Source organism: Enhydra lutris, unplaced genomic scaffold (assembly GCF_002288905.1).
Source record: "Enhydra lutris kenyoni isolate GAN:26980312 unplaced genomic scaffold, ASM228890v2 scaffoldscaffold92, whole genome shotgun sequence".
Lineage (NCBI taxonomy): Eukaryota > Metazoa > Chordata > Mammalia > Carnivora > Mustelidae > Enhydra > Enhydra lutris.
The window spans coordinates 2,211,082-2,222,748 of NW_019154176.1; the positions used below are offsets into that span (position 1 = coordinate 2,211,082).

An 11,667-nucleotide genomic window follows, 5' to 3' on the forward strand; every position below is an offset into this window, starting at 1 on the left:
GCACTGTAGCCCCTGCAATAAGACAAGAAAAATAAATAACAGGTGTAGATTGGAGATAAAAAAATAAAGCTGTCATTATTTGCTGGTGTTATTATGTTGTATATTTAAATAGCTCAGGGGCACCTACCTGGCTCAGTCAGAGCACACAACTCTTGATCTCAGGGCTGTGAGTTGAGCCCCACATGTGATGTAGAGATTACTTTAAAATATGTTTTTAAAAGACTTTATTTTAATTTTTATTGATTTTTTTAAAGATTTTATTCATTTTTTGGAGAGAGAGAAAGAACACGAGCAGAAGGAAAGGGAGAAGCAGACTCTCCACTGAGCAGGGAGCCCCATGTGTGGGACTCAATCCCAGAACCCTGGGATCATGATCCAAGTCCAAGGCAGACACTTAACAGACTGAGCCACCCAGGTGCCCTTATTTTTTATTTGAGAGAGAAAGAGAGTAAGTGAGAGAGATAGTATGAGCTGGGGGAGAGGCAGAGGGAGAAGCAGACTCCCTGCTAAGCAGGGAATCGGATGCAAGGCTTGATCCCAGGACCCCAGGATCATGACCTGAACCAAAGGCAGATACTTAACAAACTGAGCCATCCAGGTGCCCCTTAAAAATAAAATCTTAAAAAAAAAATCATAATAATTGGGGCTCCTGGGTGGCTCAGTCTGTTGGGCATCTGACTCTTGATTTCAGCTCAGGTCATGATCTCAGGGTTGTGGAATTGAGCCCTGCATCAGGCTCAGTGCTGGGTGGGAGGGAGTCTGCTTGAGATTCTCTCTTTTCCTCTCCCTCTGCCCCTACTCACTCTCTCTCTCAAATAAATACATTTAAAAAATAATAATAAAAAACAGCTCAGTGGAAAAACTGGGGGAGGGGGATAAATGTCTAGGGGGATAATTATGCATGAAACAAAAGAAATATTAACACATTTGGGATAGGAATTCCCTTTGGTGGGAGGAGGGCAGGACATCGTCAGGGAGGTATTATATTTCTTATTCTGAAGACAAGAGTGTTCATCTTCTTCTTCTAGAAATGCACAGACTGATTTTAGACAAACAGGCAAACCTAGCAAGCATAGCAAGTAAACATAGAAAGTAAAATCACATGTAAGGTGCATGCCTGATGCTGGAGGAGTGGAAGGGATTATTAGAATAATACTTCTCCTCTCTCCATGTTTAAGCCCATGTCAGACTTGACTGATCCATCACCACTGAGCCCCTCTCACTCCCACTGATGCCTGTGTGGGGACTGGGCCGTGAGCGGGTGTGGCCTGTTGTCTCCAGCAGATACTCGGGGCCATGGAGTCTCAGGTGGCGGGGGGCCCGGCCGGCCCGGCCCTGCCCAACGGGCCACTCCTTGGTACAAATGGAGCCACTGATGACAGCAAGACCAACCTCATCGTCAACTACCTGCCCCAGAACATGACCCAGGATGAGTTCAAGAGTCTCTTTGGCAGCATTGGTGACATCGAATCCTGCAAGTTGGTTCGGGATAAGATCACAGGTGTGGCTGCTGGCAGGTGGGGAGGGAGGGGACAGAGGTGATAGTCTCAGAAGTACAGGTGTGGTGGGGGCAGGTAGCACCCTGGGGAATCTGAGGTGTGATGGGGAGACAGGTGTGACCCCTGGCAGAGTATCTCTGGGGTGATGGGGGCAGGCAGGACTCTGGGGGATTGGAGGTGTCCTGGGGACAAGGTAGTACTCTCAGGGAACAGTAAGGTGGGGATCCTGTGTCTCATAACCTTGAGTGATGGCAGTCAGCCTCTCAGGACCAGGTCTGGGAGGACACTGGTAGGTCTGGGAGGTCATCATTCTGGTCCTGCCCACAGGGCAGAGCCTCGGTTACGGGTTTGTGAACTACTCTGATCCCAACGATGCAGACAAAGCCATCAGCACCCTCAACGGCCTCAAACTGCAGACGAAGACCATCAAGGTTAGTGCCCTCGTTTCCTTCTGCTGCCCATCCCCCATGACTGCCCGTCTGCGACTGTCCCCAACCCCCTGTATTACTGCCCTCTCGGACTGCCCCCTTCACTGCCACTGAACCCCTACAGCCCCTCACCCTCGCCACACACCCTTTTCCCCACTGCCACCCACCCTTCTCCATGGCTCATCCCCTGAGTGGTTGAAACTCTCCTCCAAGGGTTCCTAGCTGGGCATCGGGGGCCCAGTGGCTCTGCCTCTCTGAAACTGTTTCCTTATTTGTCAGAATACCAGCCGCACGTTCTCTGGTAGCTCAGGGAGGTAGCCATGCCATTGGCAGTAGCGGAGTGACCAGGGTCGGATGGGCAGTCCCCCTTGCCTTTGTCATGGAAATGGAGGAGGGGTGGGGGCCCATCTGCCATCTGGAGCCTAATTAGGGTCTGGGAGGGCGGGATTAGGGGCGAGCCCCTCCCCCACCTTTGTGCAACGCCCCTCCCCCTCCATGACCTCCCCTCTCAGCAGCTGCAGCTGGGACTCTGCTAGCCCAGATTCCCTGGAGGGGGATCGCCATGGAAACCCCCCTCTCTAGGTTCGCCTGGGGGTGTCTGGACTCCGCCCCACAAATCTGCTCTGGAACCTTGGGGGAGGCTGAGCTAGGGGTGCCCATCTGGCCCCCAGTTCTCTCTGGGAACAGAGGTGCAGGAATCTTTCCCTCTCCCCATTGTGCGTTGTGGGGGAGGATGAGGTCATGACCTGATGGGTCGCTCCATGGCCAACTAGACTCAGAAGCCCTGGGGCATGAGAGCGACAAATCCAGAGGGCCACTGTATGCATGCAGTGCCCTGAGTGAGCGTGTGTGCGCGATACCCTGGGCTGTGAGCCATTGTGTTTGTGGGACACCGTGACTGTGTGTCTGTTGTCACGTGAGTCCGGCTATTACAGACTTTGTGTCACTGTGTGTCTGTGGGACGTGGTGTTTATCGCTCGGGTGCTTTGTGACACGCTGCGACTCTGTCCGTGACCTGGTGGGGCTGTGTGGGTGTGTCTGGCTGTGCCTCATATGGGATGTGGGTTTGTGCGGTGGTGACTGGTGTAGTTCTGTGACTCTTTAGCTGTGCTTATCCAAGACCCCCAGAGCCTCTGGGAATGTCTTTGCAGCCTGAGTCACCCTTCTGCTGGTCTAGGCACCAGGGCCTTGCAGAGCACGGGGTGGCCTTGTGTGTGTGTGTGTGTGTGTGTGTGTGTGTCTGCCTGGGCGGCACAGTTGTGTGGTCAGTCCCAACCGGGTGTTCTGGCAGATTCTGCCTTTGTCCTGTCCTGGTGAGGGGGTGTGGCTGAGCCCACACCCAGCTGAGGGACGTGGGTCAGCCCCCATCATGGGGGGGATGGGAAATACCCCAGAAGTCCTACTCAATGCCTCAAATGAACCCTGATTACCCCAAACACCCACCCAGGAGCTCAGGCCTATCTTCCCCTCACCCCTAAGTCTGATTCATCAACAAGCCCTCATGCCTCAAAACTCACAGCCCTGTGGGCCAGCGTGGAAACCATTGAGTACGTGGCTGTGATTTTGAATGAATATTACCGGGGAGAAGAGCAGCTGCTGGGTTTCTGTTTGTTTCCTGGAGGACCCCAGGTGCGCACAATTGCGTTAATTAGAACCCCTCTACCTCCAGCCTAGGAGTGCCTTCACCTTGACCCCCGCCCCCCAGCCCGATGTTCACCTTTTGTTATTTTTTTAATTAGTCATTTCTAATGAAGTTCTATGCCCTCCCAGCTCACCACACCAAACAAAAAGCCTGGCCCTTGACAATGACCCTTATCTACCCAGAGGTTAATTTAGAAGGCTACAGAAGATAGACAGTGGCAGAAATAAGTGGAAAGAGAAGCTCGTGCCCCCCAGGGCCCCCGCCAGCTCTGGGTCAACCTGTTAGCATCTGGGGTGGCCCCCCCAGACTGTGTTTCCAGGACACGAATAAGCACACAATGAGATGGGGTCACATCTCACACCGCAGGCTGCTCTATAAATGGACTTTTCTTTCCCCCCGTTTACAATACTCACCACTGTTTCTGGGAAATAAATATACATGTCCACCATTTTTTAAAACAGCTGCAGAGAGTTTCATTGTTGGGCTGGACCGTAATTAATGACACAAATCGAATGATCATACTAAAACGTTTCTAATTCACCACTGAGAGAAGTGCTTGGAGAGAGTGACAGGGGCGGGTAGGAGCGGAGGACCAAATTCAGATGGAAGAGGACAGGGAGGACACTTCAGCTGAGACTGGAAGAAGAAAGGAGAGGAAGGGTGTTCCAGGCCGAGGGGAACAGCCAGAGCAAAGGCCCTGAGACTGAAATGTGCCTGGTGTGTTTGGGGAACACGGAGGAGACTGGTGTGGCTGAAACAGAAAGTCTGGGCAGAAATGAGAATGAGGGGGTGGGCAGGTTTCAGGGCCTTGTGGGCTGTGAGAAGGACTTTTACTCTGGGGAAGTTGGGAGCCACAGAAGGTTCTGACCAAAGGAAGGATGTGCCCTGACTCAGTTGCTCACAGGCGCCCTCTGGCAGCTGTGGTGGAAAGAGACGGGAGGTTAGGGTGGGAGTGGGGACCAGGTTAGAGGCTGCTGTACTGGCCTGGGTGAGCCAGGGTGGGCCATGACGCAGCAGTGGAAGTGGCGGGGCAAGTGTGGATTCTGGGTAATGAGGAAGAATCGATGGTAGATTGGATGTGGGTGTGAAAGACGGGCATCAGGGACAACGGAGGTTGGGGACCTGAGCACCCAGAAGGATAAAGCTACCACTACTGAACTGGGGCGTCCTTGGGGACAGTTGGGAGCTAGATGCAGCCCCACTGAGTGGAATCCCCTGCGAGACCTCGGGGGTGCCCAGAGGCAGGTGTCACACAGGTGTGCAGCTTGGGGATCAGGCCCACAGTGGGGACGGACATTTGGGAGTCATCAGCATTGAGCTGGCAGCTAAAGACCCGAGTGACCCCGAGGGCCCTGGGATGGTCAGAAAGAAAAGGGCCAGAGTCCCAGGCTCACTTTCCAAAGGAGCAGAAAATGACTTGTTGACGGAATGTATGGTGTGAGAGCAGGAGCTGGGGACTCGAGGTCCTCAGGGAGATATGTGCCACCTTGGGACCCAGTGACAGGTTTCCCTTCCATGTTATGGAGGCCAGGCCACATTATCAACCACGGCCACGGCCCCTCCCTCAAGCCCTCAGCACCGCCCATGGAGATGACTTGAGAGATATTTATTGCATGAACAGGTGAGGCACTAGTGCTGCTCGCTGGTGGCCAAGACATGGCCTCAGTCTCCCCATCTGTGAAACGGGTCTTCCCTCACCTCTGTCCACTTACCCTCCCTGCAGGTGTCCTATGCCAGACCCAGTTCTGCATCCATCCGTGATGCTAACCTATATGTCAGTGGACTCCCCAAGACCATGAGCCAGAAGGAAATGGAGCAGCTCTTCTCCCAGTATGGCCGCATCATCACTTCCCGCATCCTGGTGGACCAGGTCACAGGTCAGGCTGCCAGGGATGATGCACTTGGCAGGGAACCGGGCAAAGGCACGGAGGTGGGACCAAAGTGGAGAAGGCGGGCATGGCGGGGGCAGAGAAGTGGGAAAGGGGGTCAGGGGGCAGGGTCCTCAGGACACCCTCACTCCCTGACAGGCGTCTCTCGGGGTGTGGGATTCATTCGCTTTGACAAGAGGATCGAGGCTGAGGAGGCCATCAAAGGACTGAACGGGCAGAAGCCTCTGGGCGCGGCGGAGCCCATCACGGTCAAGTTCGCCAACAACCCAAGTCAGAAGACTGGCCAGGCCCTGCTCACTCACCTCTACCAGTCATCAGCCCGACGCTACGCAGGCCCCCTACACCATCAGACGCAGCGCTTCCGGTAAGGCCCCAGGCACTCTGGACCCCCACAGGCTGGGGGGGTCCAAGCCTTGCAACCACCCTCCCTGAACCCCATTCCTGCAGGGCAGAGGGACCCTGGGAGGGTGTCCACATGGTGGGACCACTGAGGGCAGCCAAGGGGAAATGTGTGAGTATGTCAGATGCTGAGGCCAAGCCTTTGTACACAGCAGGCACTCAATGTATGCAGGGCACTATGAGTGGCATCGGCATTAAGATTTTTATTTTTTGTAAAGATTTATTAGAGAGAGAGAGGGAGAGAGTGCAAGCGGTGGGAGGGCAAGGGGCAGAGGGAGAGGGAGAAGCCCACTCCCAGCTGAGCAGAGAGCTCAAAGTGGGTGGGTTGGGGGGAGTCAATCCCAGGACCCCGGGATCACGACCTGAGCCAAAGATAGATGCTTAACCAACTGAGCCACCCAGGCACCCGAATTTTTGAATTTTAGAGTCAACAACAAAAAAAATACTTTAGAGTCACCTGATCGGGGTCCCCCTCTCTCAGGGCTGGGGGTCCCATGCTGTGTGCTCATGGGAGAGGAGCTCCCATGCTGTGTGCTCATAGGAGAAGAGTGCCTGTATTTTACAAACAGGGACCCTGAGGCACCATGACATGTTGTCACTTGCCCAGCCCAGGCACTACCCCAAAGAGACCTGAATCTCCCCTTCTGGGGACCTGAGCCCCACAGGCTGGGGGCAGGCAAGTGGGACTGGGCAGGCTGGGATGGGGAGGACAGGACACGGGCACAGGCCAGGCAGAGGCAGGGCGGGCGAGAGGCAGTGCCCGAGTGACCACGGTTCCGTGCCAGGCGGTGTCCAGCCGGGCGGGGAGCAGGCGGGTGGGGGCAGGGCCGGGCTGCTGGCCTGCTGGGTGGGGGCGGGGAGGGCAGTCAGGCCAGGGCCAGCCAGAGTCACAGCTGGGGGTGTGGCCAGAGGCCATGGGTGACCACCCTTTTTGCTTCCACAGGCTGGATAACTTGCTCAACATGGCCTACGGAGTCAAGAGGTAACAGTGCCCCCGCCCTGCTGCCCCCAGCTCCCCACTGTCCTTCCTCGGACTCTTGCCCCAGTGCTGGAACCCACCCTCCCCCACCTCCCCCTGGGGACTGCCAGCTTAGCTGTGTCTGCCCCCTGTCTGGGGTCAGGGAGTCAGTCGCGTGTCCATTAGGAGAGTTAGAGGCTATGAAGCCTAGTAAATGCCTGGAAAGAGCTACTATGGAATTCGGACCCAGGAGGGCCTGTCCAGGGTGCTCTCCAGCCCATGGAAGGGGTCATGGCCATGGGCCCAGTCACAGCTATGCCCCCTGGTTCCCACACTGTCCGAGTCCCATCTGCCACTGTTAATGGTCTTTGCTGAGGGTCACAGAACGCCCCCTTTCACCCCCGAGTCTGGGCTGGACCTTGTGGCCCGCATGACGTTGTCCACATTCCTGCCCCTGAGAGGGTCCCTGCGTTTACTGCATGGGGAGCTGTTGAGCACACGCTGAGTGCCGGGCGCTGGGCTTGGGGCTGGGGACCCAATGTGGGCCAGCCAGACTTGGTCTCCCGTGGAGACGACGTGGCATTGAGCACAGCGCTTGGCACGTAGTGGGCGCTCAATAAAAGGCAGCAGCTCCTGTGATTATTGTTATCGTTATTCATTATCTCCGCCTAGTGGGGCAGGAGACAGAGGAACAGTGAACAGGGCTGTGAAGGGGGCAGGAGAGGGGGTGACGGGGACCCTGTTGAGACTGCGGACGCGACCAGGGTGCCAGCCAGCAAGCTGTTCGTCCCCACTGGGGCCCCCTCTGAGCTGAGCGAGGCCCAAACTGTAGGGAGGCAGTGAGGAACGAGGGTGGAGCCAGTCCTGTCTGTTCATTCACTCGGGCCCTCTGACAGTCAGTCAACAAACCCTCTCTGGTGCTGCCGCGCTGGGAGCCATTCTGGCTGGAGCAAAACCTTGCAGAGAAAGGGGAGTGGATCCTAAATAGACAATTTGAGCAGGAAAAGGCTGGCAAGAGGCAGAGGAAGACAGCTGACTGCTTTATGAGTCAGCGACCTGGTCCCAGAGTGGGGGGCTCCTCCAGCCACTCTCTCCGCCTGGGATGAGCGCTGCCCTTGGTGGGGGGCCTCTAGTCAGGGAGGGGTGGCAGGGTGCGGTCCGTGGGGGGGAACATGTGCCTAGGGAGGGGTAGTTCATCAGGAGTGGGGAAGGGGCCAGGGTCCACAGGGCCAAGGACCCAGTAAGGTCAGAGGTTAGGGGGTCCGGGTGTAGCTGGAGGCTCCTGGCAGGACTGGGTGAGGGCCTGACATTCAGAGCAGGTCAGAGTTCAGGCCACAGCTGCAGGTCAGGATGGAGGTTTGGGTGGGGTCGGGGGCAAAAGTCACGAGACCACGGCAGGGTGAGGACAACGCAGGGATCACCGCACGGTCTGAGGTCACGACGGTGTCAGGGGTCCCAGGGGCTCAGGGGTGTGCCGGGGGTCAGGGCAGAGCCCGCGTGACCCCCAAAGTAGTCCCCTGTCGCTCATCGCCAGGTTCTCGCCCATCGCCATCGACGGCATGAGTGGCCTCGCGGGTGTGGGCCTGTCGGGGGGTGCGGCAGGCGCTGGCTGGTGTATCTTCGTGTACAACCTGTCGCCGGAGGCGGACGAGAGCGTGCTTTGGCAGCTGTTCGGGCCCTTTGGGGCGGTCACCAATGTCAAGGTCATCCGCGACTTCACCACCAACAAGTGCAAGGGCTTTGGCTTCGTCACGATGACCAACTACGACGAAGCGGCCATGGCCATCGCCAGCCTCAACGGCTACCGCCTGGGCGAGCGCGTGCTGCAGGTGTCCTTCAAGACCAGCAAACAGCACAAGGCCTGAGCCACGGCCGCCCGCCCTCCCCACCCTCCCCGGGCAGCAGAGAGAGAGAGAGAGAGAGAGAGAGAGAGAGGGGCCCCGAGAGAGACAGCGCAGGCAGACCACCGACGGCACGAGGGCCCCGCGTCCCTGCGGAAGCCACAGGGTGAGCACTTGGGGTGGGGGGGAGAGTCTGCAGGGAATGGGGGGGTGCCTGGGGGTCCCCCACCCCATCCTCCTGCCCCCACCCCAGGCTGGGCTGTTCACTCTCTCGTCTTGGTTTTGTTCATGGTGATGGTTTTTGTTTCTTTTTTCGGCTAAAAAGAAAGCAGAGATGTGCCCCCGCCCCACCTTCAACCACCCTCCACGGGATGGCTTTGCAGGGGTGCTGGAGTGCGCTCCCAGACCCCCCTGCCCAGGCCTCCCCAACACCTAGATGAGCCTGAGGGGAGGGGGGACAGGTTTAAAAATCCCCAAAAAAACGAAACGGAGGAGGGGTGTGGGCATCCCTGGCCCAGAGCCCCTGGATGGAGTATGAGGTGCAGGGGGAGGGGCTGGAAACAGAAACAAAATGAAAAAAAAAGGGGGGGTGGGAGGGGAAGAAAAACTCTATTTTTGTAAAAAGGGAAAAAAGACCTCGTGGAGAATTTTTACTGGGGATTCTTGAACTTGAAAAAAAAAACACAAAAAAAGACAAAAAAAAAAAAGAAAATATTTTGGCAGGTTATGTTTACCAACTGGGGCAGGGGTAGGGAGCAGGGCTTGGGGGCTGGGGGTCCATGGGGCCACACAGAGAAACACAGCCACACGAAGACACGTGGGGGCATGCACACACACACACACACGCACACACACACACCCCCCACAGGGACACACAGAAGCACTGACAGACCCAGAGACACGCCCCGGACACCTTCAGGAGCTCGTTGGCTAGAACCAGACGTGCAGACACACACGTAGATAATCACAGTAGACTGAAGCGGGGGGCTCCGCAAACGTGGCCACGGTCAAAAACACTGTCATAGGCAAATGCGGCCACAGGTGGGTGCAGAAGGTGAACGTTTCCACGTGGACACATGAGAGCAGAGACAGATATGCACGGACACACAAACCTAGACACCCTGTCATGGAGATACAGATAACAACACCCAGGAGACACCGACACGCCCATAGCATCCCTCAGGCCCAGGCGAGAGGTCGTGGCCCAGAGCCTGGCCCAGTCCACTTCCTCCAGCTAGGCCACCTGGGTCTCCTCTGGACGCACGGCCCTGCTCAGCCCGGCCCCAGGTTCTCTTCAGAGCTCTCTCCTGGCTCATAGCGGTCCCTGCCGCCCACGAACACAGGCGTGCGCACACAACATCCATGCACCCAAACACACGATACCTCGTTTCACTTTTGGCGTCATGGTGGGCTGGAGGCAGCCCCCCCCCCAAACACTTGAGGCCAAAGGACCCCCTGTCCCCGGGGCTGAACCTCCCTGGGCCGAGGCCCTGGCCCAGAGGCTGAGGGGGGAGGCTGGACCCTGAGCCTTCCCCCTCCCCAAGGCCTCCCCAGCAGGAAGTACCCGCTGTTCCCTCCAGGCCCCCACCTCCACCATGGGGTGGCCAGGCCCAGGGGCCCAGCCCCGAATTCCCTTCCCCCCCAACCACTTGTCACCCCCTTTCAGTTTGTTGGGTTTTTCCGTCTTTCCAAACTCCTGAGGGCCAGGGATGCAGCGCCCATCCCAAGCCCCAGCCCCGGCTTCTGTCTGGAAAGTCCAGACACTTTCCATTCCCCTAGTTTTCATTCTTTATTAAAAAAAAAGAAAAAAAGAAAAAAAAAAGAGAAGAAAAAAAAGAAAGAAAAAGAAAGAAAAAATTCCAACAGAAGCCGAAGGCCGGAGCCCCTGGGAGCCCTCGCAGCCCCCCACCCCCCTGCAGCGGGCCCAGTCGGAACTGAGAATTGCAAACCCCGAGTTCAGTCGCCCTTTCTCCGGTGTCCCTGCGTTTGGTGTCTGGCCATGGCCCCATCTGACTGCCCAGCTCTCTCTCCCCGACCCCTCCCGGTGTTTGTTAGTAAACGTCTGTGGAGCTTCTGCTGCAAGGAACAAAAAGAAAAAAAAAAATCAAAAAAGCGACAAAAAAAAAAAAACACAAACAGAAGAGGAAAAAAGCGACAAAAGAAGGAAGAAAAAAAAAAAACACAGAAGAGATTTAAAAAAAAAAAAAGACATAAACTGGCACCAGTTAACTTTCTTGTACTTTTTTGCCGAATTTAGCTTCTTGTAGTTTTAACTTATTGCTATGTTAACTATTTATTCTCCTCGTTGCCCTGTAAGGACATTTGTGTATATTTCTGTTCCTTCATCCAGTTTGCAAGTTTAAAGGAACCACGATGTTCTCTTTGTTTCTTTAAGTTTTGCTGAGACGTGGTTATGCCTAATTTATTTATAAAAGGGGAAGTGGAATCATTAAAGTAATAATAATTATTAATAACAGTAATGGTAGCCGAGTGGCGCCCGGGGGGCGTGTGCTCTGTGGGGCGGTCCCCGCGGCCAGCGACGTCCGGGGTCTTAATGGGATTATTTTTGCTCGTCTTGAGAATTTTTTCAGTCCTATTTAGCTGGTGAAAACCCTAGCTTGTTCTTGATACACGAACCTATTTATTCTTGTGGTTTTTAAGTCCTTCCCAACCTCCCAGCTCCCCTCCAGCAGGGCACGCACCCCCCAGCGGGTCCACCCCTCTCCCTCTGCTGTTTCTTGGGGCTCTCTCCCCTCCGCCCTCCGAGCGCAGGGACACGTGTGCACACGTGGGCAGCGTGCAGGAGGCGTCTGTGAGCAATAAGGGCTGGGTTTGTCCCCTTCCCTGGGGCAGCCGGGCTCTGCAGAGGGGGCACCTCCCCACACCCCCCCCCACACACACTGAGGCCTAGGCCCCTGACACCCCCGAGTCTGGGAGGGGACTTCTTTTTCTAAAACACAGAACTCAGCCCAGCCAGGCCCCCTCCCCAGAGGCCAGCCCCTCACCCCAGG

The 11,667-nt window shown here is 56.1% G+C and overlaps 1 protein-coding gene across 1 annotated transcript; it reads left to right on the forward strand.

The window, feature by feature from the left end:
- Positions 1-1,287: 1,287 nt before the first annotated feature.
- Positions 1,288-8,680, forward strand: LOC111162507 (ELAV-like protein 3). The gene is made up of 6 exons (XM_022526970.1): positions 1,288-1,501; positions 1,827-1,930; positions 5,293-5,446; positions 5,597-5,822; positions 6,801-6,839; positions 8,350-8,680. The coding sequence occupies exons 1-6, from the start codon at positions 1,297-1,299 to the stop codon at positions 8,678-8,680; spliced, it is 1,059 nt and encodes a 352-aa protein (XP_022382678.1). The 5' UTR covers positions 1,288-1,296.
- The last annotated feature ends 2,987 nt before the right edge of the window (positions 8,681-11,667 follow it).